Source organism: Centropristis striata, chromosome 1, assembly GCF_030273125.1.
Source record: "Centropristis striata isolate RG_2023a ecotype Rhode Island chromosome 1, C.striata_1.0, whole genome shotgun sequence".
NCBI lineage: Eukaryota > Metazoa > Chordata > Actinopteri > Perciformes > Serranidae > Centropristis > Centropristis striata.
The window spans coordinates 30,962,131-30,974,244 of NC_081517.1; the positions used below are offsets into that span (position 1 = coordinate 30,962,131).

The 12,114-nt window shown below is 38.4% G+C and overlaps 1 protein-coding gene across 1 annotated transcript; it reads left to right on the forward strand.

Moving 5' to 3' along the window:
• The first annotated feature begins 1,699 nt into the window (after positions 1-1,699).
• On the forward strand, positions 1,700-10,786 carry LOC131975426 (uncharacterized). The gene is made up of 10 exons (XM_059338110.1): positions 1,700-2,042; positions 2,633-2,929; positions 5,323-5,610; positions 6,648-6,758; positions 6,841-6,894; positions 7,363-7,398; positions 7,625-7,663; positions 7,767-7,799; positions 7,880-7,927; positions 10,648-10,786. The coding sequence occupies exons 1-10, from the start codon at positions 1,955-1,957 to the stop codon at positions 10,707-10,709; spliced, it is 1,056 nt and encodes a 351-aa protein (XP_059194093.1). The 5' UTR covers positions 1,700-1,954; the 3' UTR covers positions 10,710-10,786.
• The last annotated feature ends 1,328 nt before the right edge of the window (positions 10,787-12,114 follow it).

Consider the following 12,114-nt stretch of genomic DNA (forward strand, 5'->3'; position numbering starts at 1 on the left):
ACAAAACTTTATTTCTGATATTGTTTTTTTTTGTATCTCATAATCACTTTTTAAAAATTGTGACATATTATCATTATTATACAAAGTCATAAATACTGCCCTGTTAACATGCAGCTTGGTTTATCCAAACCCAAGTGGAAAGCTTTTTATACGTCTGTTCACATCTGGGTTGTCCACACCACACCAGGAACGATAAAGATAACTATTACTATATAGTCTTAAAAATCGCTCTGACCCAAGTGGATGACTGATTCCACACCACAACTATAACTACGACAGTGGTGAAAAGTATCGTTGGGATCACTGTCAGAGTGATTTGATTTATAATAAAAACACCAACAGCCAATCCAAACCTTCTGGATAATAAACAAGTATGTGTTCTTATTAAAATCAAGAGCATCTTGACATCATCCTGCCTGTGTGATGCTAAAGCAACTGTGCGGCACATTTTCTTATTGAAATTATAGACAACACTAAACACATCCTCCATCCTTCGTAAGACATGTATGATGAAACCACAGCAATTCTGTGATGAAAGCCTTGCTTCACTGATGTGTTTTCCTTTGCTGTAAATAGACTGTAATGATGGATGTTTACTCATTTAACAGCTGGATAGTTAGCTAATCAACTTGCTAATTCCACCAGGCTTTCATGCCAAACTGGTAACAGAAAATTAGCCCAACAGTGAGATACCAGCCAGCAGCACTGCTCGCTCCAACAGTCACTCCGCCTCAACCCACGGCACTGGCAGATTACTTAACCAGGGGGAGATCTGACAGGAGCCCTGGAGACAGACGGAGTAAGTTAGTTCGCCAGCAGCAGGGACTGAGGCGGAGGGAGACACAGCAGGAACACAGGGTGTCACTGGGTTCGTAAATGATTTTTCCAGTTCACATATATCTATTTTTTAAAGCCAAATGCAAGTTACGTACTTGAGGCATGATTAATGCACACTGCTAACAGAATGTGGCCATACATGGCCCAGACCACCTCTTAATATATGTATTGAATGTGGTTTGAATAAGCAGATCTCAATGTGTCTGGAGCGATTCACACCTGGACTCAGAGCTGTCCACTTGTGATCAGATGTTAATGTCAGGTGTGAACAGGGCCTATGAGAAATGTATGAGAAATATTCAATTCTTTACTAAGTTGTTAATTGCTTATAATCTCATTATGAAACATTAGAAGATCATTTCTAATACTTATGAGATACAAAGTCAAAGCAAATGACTTATTTCCAAAGATAAGTCTTCACATAAATATGACTTAGTCAGAGATAGTTTATGTCATAATATGAGATACAGTTATTATTATTAGATTATAAGTTGTTGTTTTTTTAAAGGCACAATTATGCAAAAGTGTCTCATTGTTATGAGATGACAAACATAATGGTGGAAATGGGCTTCCAAAGAAGAGTAATGTAGTTATTCTGAGGATATTTCCCTCCTCATGTAAACATCAGCTGCTGAAACTGTGTGCAGTCTACCAGAGATGATCCTGGCTCCTTTAAACATTACAAAACAGAGAAAGAAACAAAGAGATGTTTCTTTATACATGAAAAAAACATCAGCTGATCTCTCGATACAGCTCTACACCACACAGATAAAAACATGATCAATCATCTGTCTTTTTATCATCTTCATCTGACACAACAGCTCTACTTACATTCTGCTGATAGTAACTCTTGTGGTGTATCGGCAGCTCTCCATTTCTCACCCTTTCTGAGAAAATGACAGGAAGTATAATAGGAAGTGAAGTACATGTGTCTCATTGCGTTGTCGCCCTGCCTCTGCAGGCATTAAGAGCAATATCATATCGCGCTTTTTTAGACTCTAGAAAGGGCTTCTCCGAGTGTGAATGAGCGCGCTTGTTTAAGGGAAGGAAGCAGATACCACGAGCCACAAGTCATGCTTGTGTCGATGCGAAGAAGTGTGTGATCTTGTGTGAAGCCATGACAGGAGCTGCACTGATCAAACTCCTCATCCTTGTGATCCTCGCCTTCATCATCTGCCTCCCAGAATTCTTCACATTGTCTCGAGGTGGGTCGAGGTTAATCCACTGTGTGTGTGTGTGTGTGTGTGTTTGTGTTTCTAGAAAATGCTTCACTGTCAGTTCTCAACCACTTGAAGCATTAAAAAGGAAGAAGTGTTTGCTTTTGTTCAAACTTTACATCAAAGGTCGACCTTTAAAAAAGGTAAACTTTATTTTGTTGAGTCGCTTTGTTTTGTTTCTTCCTCTCTATGTCGACTCGCCTGTCTCAACCTCTATCTTTCAAGTTTTGTGAGCGAACAATCTCTTCCAAATATAGCTCCATACAACGCTGACTGACAGCTGCTTTGAAAATGTTTCCGTATTGTGTTGCCTTGAAAAGCATGTTCTCTTTTTGCGAGCAGCTTGCTTTGGCCTTTGTACTCGTGCACGTGTTTGCCTTCAATGGCATCGCTTTTTGTCTGCTCCTCTCCTCTCCAGTCTGTCTTTGTGTGTCAGATAAACTGGAGGCAATAGCTTCCATTTTGAGATCTCGCTCTGATTTCTGACTTGAGAGCACTTTGCTCTTGTTCCACTTGAAGCCTGCTCCTGCCAAGAAACCGATCTGAATTTCTGTTGTTTATTCCCTTTCTCCTTTCAGTGTCAAAAGTGAACTTCCTCTGCCTGCCGTACCGACCCTGTGAGCGAGGGAATCAGGTGAAGAAGGGGCAAAATGGGAAGGTTGGGGAAGCTGAAATTAGGAAAAAGGATATCTGTAAGCCTTCACAGACTCCAGAAGGTGATAGGTGGGAGCAGGACTGCACACAAGACCATCAAAGCAACATGACAGATCCCGAGTTAGACTCCAGGAGAGGCGGCGACGGCCCAGAAAAGAGCTGGTTCATCTGTGAAACAGATCTGGACATGGCAGAATTACATAGCAACATCTCATCTTCAGGTATTACACTTTGGTCCACACTGATCTCAACAACTACTGAAACTTAATTTTACATTCATAGTCCCCAGAGGATTTATTTCTTCTTGTGCCACATGAGGTTGATATTTTCAGTGAAATTTCCTTCCACAAGAAAATGTGAAGGTTTTGATTTTAAATTATGCAGTTTTGCTGAATCAAACTAGTTTTCATTTCGGCTCCATGGGAAGAAAACAGTGTTTGCTTGTATTGATTTCTTGATTTTATTTCCCCACCCACTGTAGCCTGGGAGCCTTGAACAGTCAGTGTAGCTACAGAAAAATAAGTTACAAACACATACAGCAGGACATCTGTGTGATTTAAACAGTTTTCTATGTATATTCGCTTCACTGAACAGGACAAGAATAGATTCAATGTGGGGTTTCTCCATGACATGTGCATCTGAATCAGTATGGATATATTTCATTAAAGCGTATCTGTTCCATGAGACACATGTATTGGCTGCAACAGAATGACTGTTAGAGGACTCCTCTCATCTCAACATTTTCTCGATAAATTATAGCATCCTCATTCCCACCCTCCTCCCCCACACAGCACCTTTCCTGTGCCTGTGTTGGCTCATCCAGATGCTCTCCTCTCCACATTAGTTTTCCATTTATAGGGCTTGGATGCTGCACAAAAACGCTTAGGTGCTGCACCTAAACCCCATAATGGCAAGGAGGACCCTGGGTTGTGAACATTAATTAAGCTGCCACTGAAAACTGCAGTGTTTGTGCTTTGCCAGCTAACAAAAGGTCATTCCGAATCTTTTGTAGATATTTAAGTTTAGTTATTTGCATGTTAAAAGACAAACCCAGAGTAATAGGAAGGTAATTAAGTACTAGATTTGAACTTGATAAAACACAACTACACCCTATCCCTACTACTAGTTAGCAAATGTCAGCATGCAAACACACTAAACTAAAACCACTTTCCCACTGGCAAAAAAACCACACCCTCACACACCCATTTATATCTAGCTCTTTAGTGGGAAACTTTACAATCTGCATTTATATCCAGAACAAATGACTCTATAGTAGTCACAAGTATTCATCAGCGATGATGATGAAGATTACACCTGGGTTCACACGTTTATTTTTGCACCTTTTCGTCCAACCTTTTCTTCAAAGTTGGACAATGCTCTGACTGATGACTATGACTTTGTCATCCAGGGCACATAGTCTGTCCGTCTCCTTCTTAGCATCGCTTGCAAAACCTTCCCAATTAGTCGGCAAAGGGTTTAAAAGTAAAACTGAATGACACACACTCACTGGCCACTTTATTAGCTAACGAGGTGTACCTAATAAAGTGGAGGGGAGGTCTTCTGCTGCTGTAGCCCATCTGTTGCAAGGTTGGACGTGTTGTGTGTTCTGATATGTTGTTCTGCACACCTTGGTTGTAACCAGTGGCTATTTGAGTTACTGTTGTCCGTCTATAATCTTGAACCAGTCTGGCCATTCTCCTCTGACCTTTGGCATCAGCAACGCAATTCGGCAACTGCTGCTCACTGGATATTTTTCTCTTTTTTTTTTTTTTTAAAGATTATTTTTTTGGGCATTTTTGCTTTATTGAAAGTGATAGATAGAAAGGGGGAAACAGAGGAGAGGACATGCGGCAAAGGGACCTGAGGCCGGATTCGAACCCGGGTCCGCCGCAGGAAGGACTCAGCCTTAATGGTATGCGCTCTACCAGTGTGAGCCACCGGGACGCCCCAATATTTTTCTCTTTTTAGAACCATTCTCTGTAAACTCTAGAGATGTTTGTGTGTGAAAATCCCAGCTGATCAGCAGTTTCTGAAATACTCAGACCAGCCCGTCTGGCACTAACAACCATGCCACATTAAAAGTAACTTAAATCATCTTTCTTCGCCATTCTAATGCTCCCTTTAAACTTCAGCAGGTCATCTTCACCATGTCTACATGCTTAAATTCATCAAGTTGCTGCCATGTAATTGGCTGATAAGATATTTGTGTTAACAGGCAGTTGAACAGGTATACCTAATAAAGTGGCCAGTGAGCATACATCAAATATATGTGACGCACCAGAACAAGAAACAAAAAAACGGAAAGAATACTAATCTTCTGGCAATAGAAAAGGAGTCTATTGCATATTTATAGCAGGGGTATCAGATTGTGAACATGATACATATTTTACCATGTTAGAATGCTGATGTTAGCATTTAGGCAGTAGTGTGTTTAAGTACAGCCTCACGGAGCCTCGAACATGACTGCTAAAAACCCCTGACATGATCATTACAGTTGCTAAAGTGTGCATCTGCTTTCTGAGCTTCATAACTTTATCTTAATTGCACAGTTTTCTTCAACAAATGTACGGAGCATGGCTGTAATCGATGCATTCATCTGTTTATCCATCCGCAGCTCTAAAAGTAAACGTCGAGGTGTCGGTGGAACTTCAACTACGAGATGCACAGACCCTAAATCTCACGTTGTATGGCCACAGTAATCACAGCTCCTTACATCTCCATCTACCTGAGGTGGAAGATGAGAAGGAGGATGAAGGGCAGGGGAAGGCATTTTACTGCTGTCTCCCTGTGCTGCCCACCTCAGAGACGCCCAATCAAAGCCGCTGTCTCCTTTGGCTCGCCAATCAAACAGTTTTGACTGCAACAGCAAAGGAAAAGCTGCCATGGAAACGGACAGAGAAAGGTTGGTGTCGGGATGACAGAGCTCTTTGTTCCCTCTGCGGTCAGTGAGGCTTTACTCTGAGATTGGAGAGGAGAGGGGACAATAAGGGCCAAAGAAATTGGCCAATCAGTTTTCATTTTAGGTTAAACTGATTCAATTTCATTCAAACCCGTTCTCTCTCCCAGTCCACAGTGGAGTAATTTTTTCCAATAGAGCAAATTTCCCTCAATTCTTCCTCTCTTGAGTTCAATCTCGGCTCTGAAACTCTGTTTCCCTTCCTCTCTCTGTACTGTGATCTGAGAGTTACAGTACATCTTAATCTACTGTATCTCCAAGGCTGTATTGATTCTGGCCTACTCTGGTCTCGCCAACACTCCCCCAAGCCTAAAGCTAAGTCATATTTTCCAGTGTGTGTGTGTGTGTGTGTGTGTGTGTGTTGAAAGCTGTAAATCTAACTCACTTTAACTTTCCAACTAAACTTTTCCATACTCTCTCTTTCTGTTTCCTTCCTGTTCAAATTTGTTGCTGTATCTCCTACTATTATTTCTTCATTTTTTGTCTAATTTCTGTCTCCAGCATATTTTTTTGAATGCATTTATTTCCTCTGTTTATTTTCTCCTCTCTCACTCACCAATTACATCTGTCATGCGGGTGAGTACACAACAAACAAGAGAAAGGAGAGCAGGGATTTATGGTAATATGAAGGGGCATAAGCTTACATGCAGGTAGGTACAGATATCAGGGTTCAGGTTCAGGTGGCTAGACAGCAAGGTACAAAGCAACATTGATAATCTGGAAAGGACTGATATATTGCTGCATTCAGTGGTGTGGGAATATTTGGAAAAATGACAGTAAAAGTCCAGCTAGTGTCAAGTTGGAACAACAACTTGGAACCCCCCTTTAAGCTTTGTGATGGACTTATCTTTATTTATTTATCTTTGTTTTTTGACATTGCATTGACTAAAAAAGTAATTGTTTGACAGATTAAAGAAATTAGTTGCCGCACACCTTTTTCTGTAACCTCAATCTGTCTCTGTGACTCCCTGTCTGTCCTCCAGATGAGTGGCGGTGTTGGTTCAGGGTGATCTGGCTGGTTCTATTGTGTGTGGTGATGCTGACTATTATCATGATTGTGCTTGGGCAAATCTACTTCAGGGGACACTCATGCCGTAAGACACACACATGCACACAGTGGGTAACAGTAGTTAGATCTTTAGAAGTTGACCTATAAATATTGCTTATTTTTGTTAGAAACGCTGAAGATGCAGCCTGGTGGTAACAACGTCACGCGCCACCAGCTGAACGGTAAATTAAAATTTGCTACTCTACTTTCTATTTTCCCATATGTCCCTTTCTATCAGTGTGTGTGTAGACATTTTATAAGTTCATTAGCAGTTGTCATTAAATTTTGTAATTTTTAATTCAAGTTGAAAAAGTTGTTCCTAATGCGAAGATTTAAAGCAAACAAGTTTTTAAAAACAAATACACATAAACAATCCAATCTATTCAATCACATAAATTCAAGCAAACCTGAATATTATGATAAATAACATGTCACAACCAGTATATTTATATAGTCTATGGTCACAACACATGTAATAAGGCCATATGAGCACTTCTATGAGTGTCTCTTCTCAGAATTATGACATGTATTCTCGTTATCATGGCAAACTAAGATTTCTGTTTTCAGGTGAGGTCAGTTCACGTCTTTATGAATTGAGTTATAATAGATATATCTTATATACTGTGTGTTTCTAATTATCGTTTAACTAGATGCTGAACAGCACAGAGAGATCATCTTTCCCAAAGGTAAATGATTTAGGTAAATTACAAGTAAGACTCCATAAACTGGACAAAATATTTACGTCTTATTTTTTCTTACATGATTTAAATTTACATATAATTTATAGAAAAAATGTGCACAAAAGTTGTATTAAATGTAAATAAAAACAGAATGCATAAGCTTTACCATAAAATATATTGTCTGTCCTATACAATTTTTAATTTAATTTATTGACCTCTCATTGTCCAACAGGGACAGCCCTTCACTCCATTAGGTCCCAATCTCAGCCAGGTCAGTTTCTACATGCATACACACGGTTTGAATGAAAATCATTAAATTAATTCATCATTTCAGCCCTTTGACAACTTTTCTTTTCCTTTCTTTAAATGGACAGGACTGACACCAATTAAAGAAGTTGACATTCAAGGTAGAAAATTGTAAACACACACTAACAAATTCAGAGAAATGTATGACTTTGTGTGTTCACAATGTCTATGCATTTTTCAGATGACATAGAAACTCTGCTGGATGGAAATGTTGACCACTGCTATACAGGTAAGCATGCAAACTGAAAGAGGCTACTTTAAGTTTGTCAATTTGTTATAAAAAGAAAATTGGAAGTTAAGTGTTAACTGCACAATAATGGCAATGTGTTCAATCATGATATATTATACACTTAAATTAAACTACTTTAGGTCACAAAATAGAGTGCATGAAATGACAATGTGGAACCACACCATGCAGCCTGTGCAATGCAACTTTTCATTGCAAATTATAATTTAAAAATATACAATAGCCTTCCTAAGTGTAGTATCACTATAACCAGGAAAGAGACAAAACTCAGACAATTAAACAAAAATGGCACACAGCAGATGCAACAAGTATTACTAAGCTACTTAAAGTAATTATCCAGACACTTAAAATACAATAAACAGCAGAATAAAACCAAATCAGACAACACAGAGGCCAGGGCGCACTATCAGGGGAGGCGAACCAGGCAAAAGTCTGGTGTACTCTTAAAGGATTTGGGAAAAGTGGGTCCTGATGGTCCATCATATTGGCACAATATGCAGTGACAACAACTATAAACCCCCTTAAAACTCCCATAAAAGTGAGGTCACCTCTAGCTACTATATGGCCACTGAATGCTGTGAGTAAGCACAGTCACAGTCCTGTAACTGTCGAACATGTTGCTCCTGTTTCATATTATATACTTCAATTTTGCTCTGCATTTGCATTAATAGCAGTGTGTACATGGTTATGTATATATATATATATATATATACATATATATATATATATATATATATATATATATATATGTATGTATGTATGATCCCATTTAAAGCAAAGTTGTACTCCAGATCAGCTCGATGCTTGTCAGTGCTAGCATGTCTCTCGATAGCTGCTTTGCCTTTGCTGCTCACATCTACATCGCTTCCACATGATGTACAAAAAAAATTAAACTCAACCCTCTTTTTGTAACAAACCCGTGTTCTCTTGCCCATTCCGGGTTAAAGGAGGTCTTTCGCTTTGGCATTTTGAGACTTTCAGTCTGAGAGCTTGATTGACTGCCTGGTGGTAGCAACTGGCTTGAGCATGTGTAGCTAATCAACACATGGCTCATTTGAATATTCAAATTAGCCATGGGTTGAAAGGTCATGACAGGAAAATGTAACTAATGAAGTTACTTATTTTGACACAGCTTTTTGACACACATTTTTAGCCAATAAGTATTAAATTAACAAGGAAACAAAAGGCGGACCTTTTTTGTTTTTTTCTCAAAAGGAGGACAAATGAGTAAAGCCAGACGAATGGACACCCTAATATATATATATATATATATATATATATATATATATATATATATATATATATATATATATATATATATATATATATATATAGGTATATAGATAGATAGATAGATAGATAGATAGATAGATAGATAGATAGATTTTATATTTTTACATTTGACCCAGCACAATTGACAGAGGGGGAACTGGGGGGCCTCAATTTACTTCTTTGCCCAGGGCCCCCCTCAATTTAGGACCGCCAATGCACAGAGGTGTATAAACAATATAAACTCCACAGTAGTTTCAACCACAAACAGACATATGAAAGCAAACAGAGGTGCACAGTTTTGACACACTGCTGACAACACACACCCAAAGCTACGTTGCTAGGCTGCAGTGTTGACGTCCTCCTCTGTACAGTAAATTAACACAACATGTTTGTTGTTGTTTTACTCACTTGTCTGAACTTCAGTCTGCCAGTCTCCAGCAAAGTCCCCCACCATCTCCCCCAGGTCCAACTATCTATTACTCTCTGCCCCACTCTACTCTCCTCAAATTAATTTTTTTCAGCCGAATAAGCCAAAAAACGGTCCTCAAACACCTCACTGAAGTTAAAAGTCCCTCAGACGTAGAAATCACCTGGAGGAGCCAGCATGAGCGTTTTAGCACTTAGCATGTCAAATCCTGCACCTGTTGGTGACGCAACAACGTAGGTGTGTATGATTTGGGTCACTCAGCGTGCACGCCGGGTGGTGCATTAAACATACTGTATTAAAAAAAAAGTATTAATCAGTGATTATGTAGATGCAACATTTTTTAAACTACGCCAAGGTACAATTATGCTAACTTTATCCCCAACAATAACCATCTTAATGTGACTGCAGTGTTATACACTATTGGTACACTCAATTACATGCACAATTTATTTGCATAATTTGTTATTTTATTATTTTGATTCTGCAAAACAAACTAAGTAATTAAAAGGAAGCAGAAGTATAAGGCAGCACAAAAATAAATAATAGGTAACTACAGTACATGAGAAGATAATAAAAGGCCTAATAATAAACTTTATTCCTCTGCACTAGATTAAATAAATAAATAAAAATGAATTTACCAGAGATGTAATTAGTTACTTTCCACCGCTGATACTTTACATACAGATTAAGCTGTATCTGGTCCAAGATTTACTGTAATTTACACATATCCAGTGTTTGTAATATAATCAGCAGCCTAGTATTTTACAATTGCTTGTTGCACTGTTTGTATTATTGTTTACCTGCCTGGGGACCGGAAATGAAAATGAGCTTTTATCTATATCTCGGTGTAATGCATCAGATTTCAATTTTGGAATTTGTTTACTATGCAGGGTCCCTGTCAAATAACCTTTCTGTACATCAGATGTCCCTCATATATAGTTCAGATCACCCCACCCAGCTAGCTAGCTCCCTGTTTAATGTATTCTTTATCTTGTCTCTTTAGCAAATCTGCATCACCGTGTCCATCCCTTCACATCCTCCCTCACAGAGGAGCAGGCCTGGTGATCCAGGAGCAGCCAGAGCAGCACACAAATGGATCTAAAGTGCACTGGGTTGAAATAAAAATGACTGCTTCAATTACCAGCCAGCTTTTATGGTGAAAATAAAAATATCTGAGACACATGAAGATGGTTAAAACTTGTTTATTTTTGACATTTCATCCTCAAACAGTCTTAGGGCACTTTATTAGAAAGGATTTTAATAGATTAGTAAACTGTCAAAACCTTAATAAACGACTTAAATGTTGACCTCACAAACATTTTTCATTTGGCAGAACAAATTGTTTGGTATTCTTAGGAAGAAGCGCAGCTGATGAATGGCCTTCCTCCATCTGGATATAGCTGAAAGGAGCCAAAACATTACGACTGATAGAGTAATATTTTCTTTGCTTAATATCCTTCTTGCCTGCATCGATGTATCTTTAAAAAGGGAAGGAGCACTTCATCTCTTCCAGAAATCTGCTGGCTGGAAGCAAAAGAGCCAATTTCACAGCGGATATTGAAAAACAGATGCACTGTGAGCACCTTGGGACACTGCTGAAACTCCACAGGTGGTCGAAGAAAAGGGAAAAAATACTGTGGAATAATGCTGAGATATAAACCTCAGGGAAGCAAGAAGTGTGTTAATGTGGCAAAAAACAGCCTTTATTTAGGAGGGCAAGATTTAATCAAATGCTTTGGATAATGCCTTCTTTAAAGTGATCTGAAAGAGGACATGCCATGATGACATTTGGTTATTAAAGACATAGCTGAACAATTTTAGAAAAACTCTCATTTTCCTTCTTTTATTTCATGTCTGAGAGTCTTTATCTTCTCATCTAACTTGACAAAAAAGCAAATAAGCAAATTTCCCCAAAATGTTGAACTATTGTTTTTAAATGTAGCAGCACAACAAAACATAATTAGAGATGAAATAACCTACAATAAATCTCCAAAGTACACAATAAGGGATCAGGGGAGTGAATTATTTTGTAACTAAAGTATGAAGATCATATTAAACTGGATAATAGTTAACTAAAAGGTAGTGTTTCCTCACATAATTTAACATAAAAAAAGCAAAAATTGTCATGTATAATCAGTAATACTGGCATTTTGTCTCAAACCAGATTTAAAAAAATACCTAGCGTTAGTCTTTCTATCGAAATAACAAAAGACCATAAGGTGTGCAAAGAAAGCTCAATATACATTAGTGTAGAGTCCCTTCAGAACAATCAGTAATTTTTGGTTCAGCTATTTTTTTTTCACCACTTGGTTCTTTTAAGCAAAATATTAACTGAGTCAAAATAACATTCAGAGATATGACACGGAAGAGACACACACATACAACCTGCACGTGGGTCATTTCTACAAGTATCTGTTTGTTAAACTGTTAAAGATTATATAAGTATATGTCCTGTGTATATATATATATA

Excerpts from the sequence above, each read along its gene's own strand:
- LOC131975426 (XM_059338110.1), top strand. The coding sequence starts at position 1,955 with ATGACAGGAGCTGCACTGATCAAACTCCTCATCCTTGTGATCCTCGCC. Across the intron at positions 2,930-5,322 it reads TAGCAACATCTCATCTTCAG|CTCTAAAAGTAAACGTCGAG; the intron begins GTATTACACTTT and ends ATCCATCCGCAG. Across the intron at positions 7,399-7,624 it reads AGAGATCATCTTTCCCAAAG|GGACAGCCCTTCACTCCATT; the intron begins GTAAATGATTTA and ends ATTGTCCAACAG.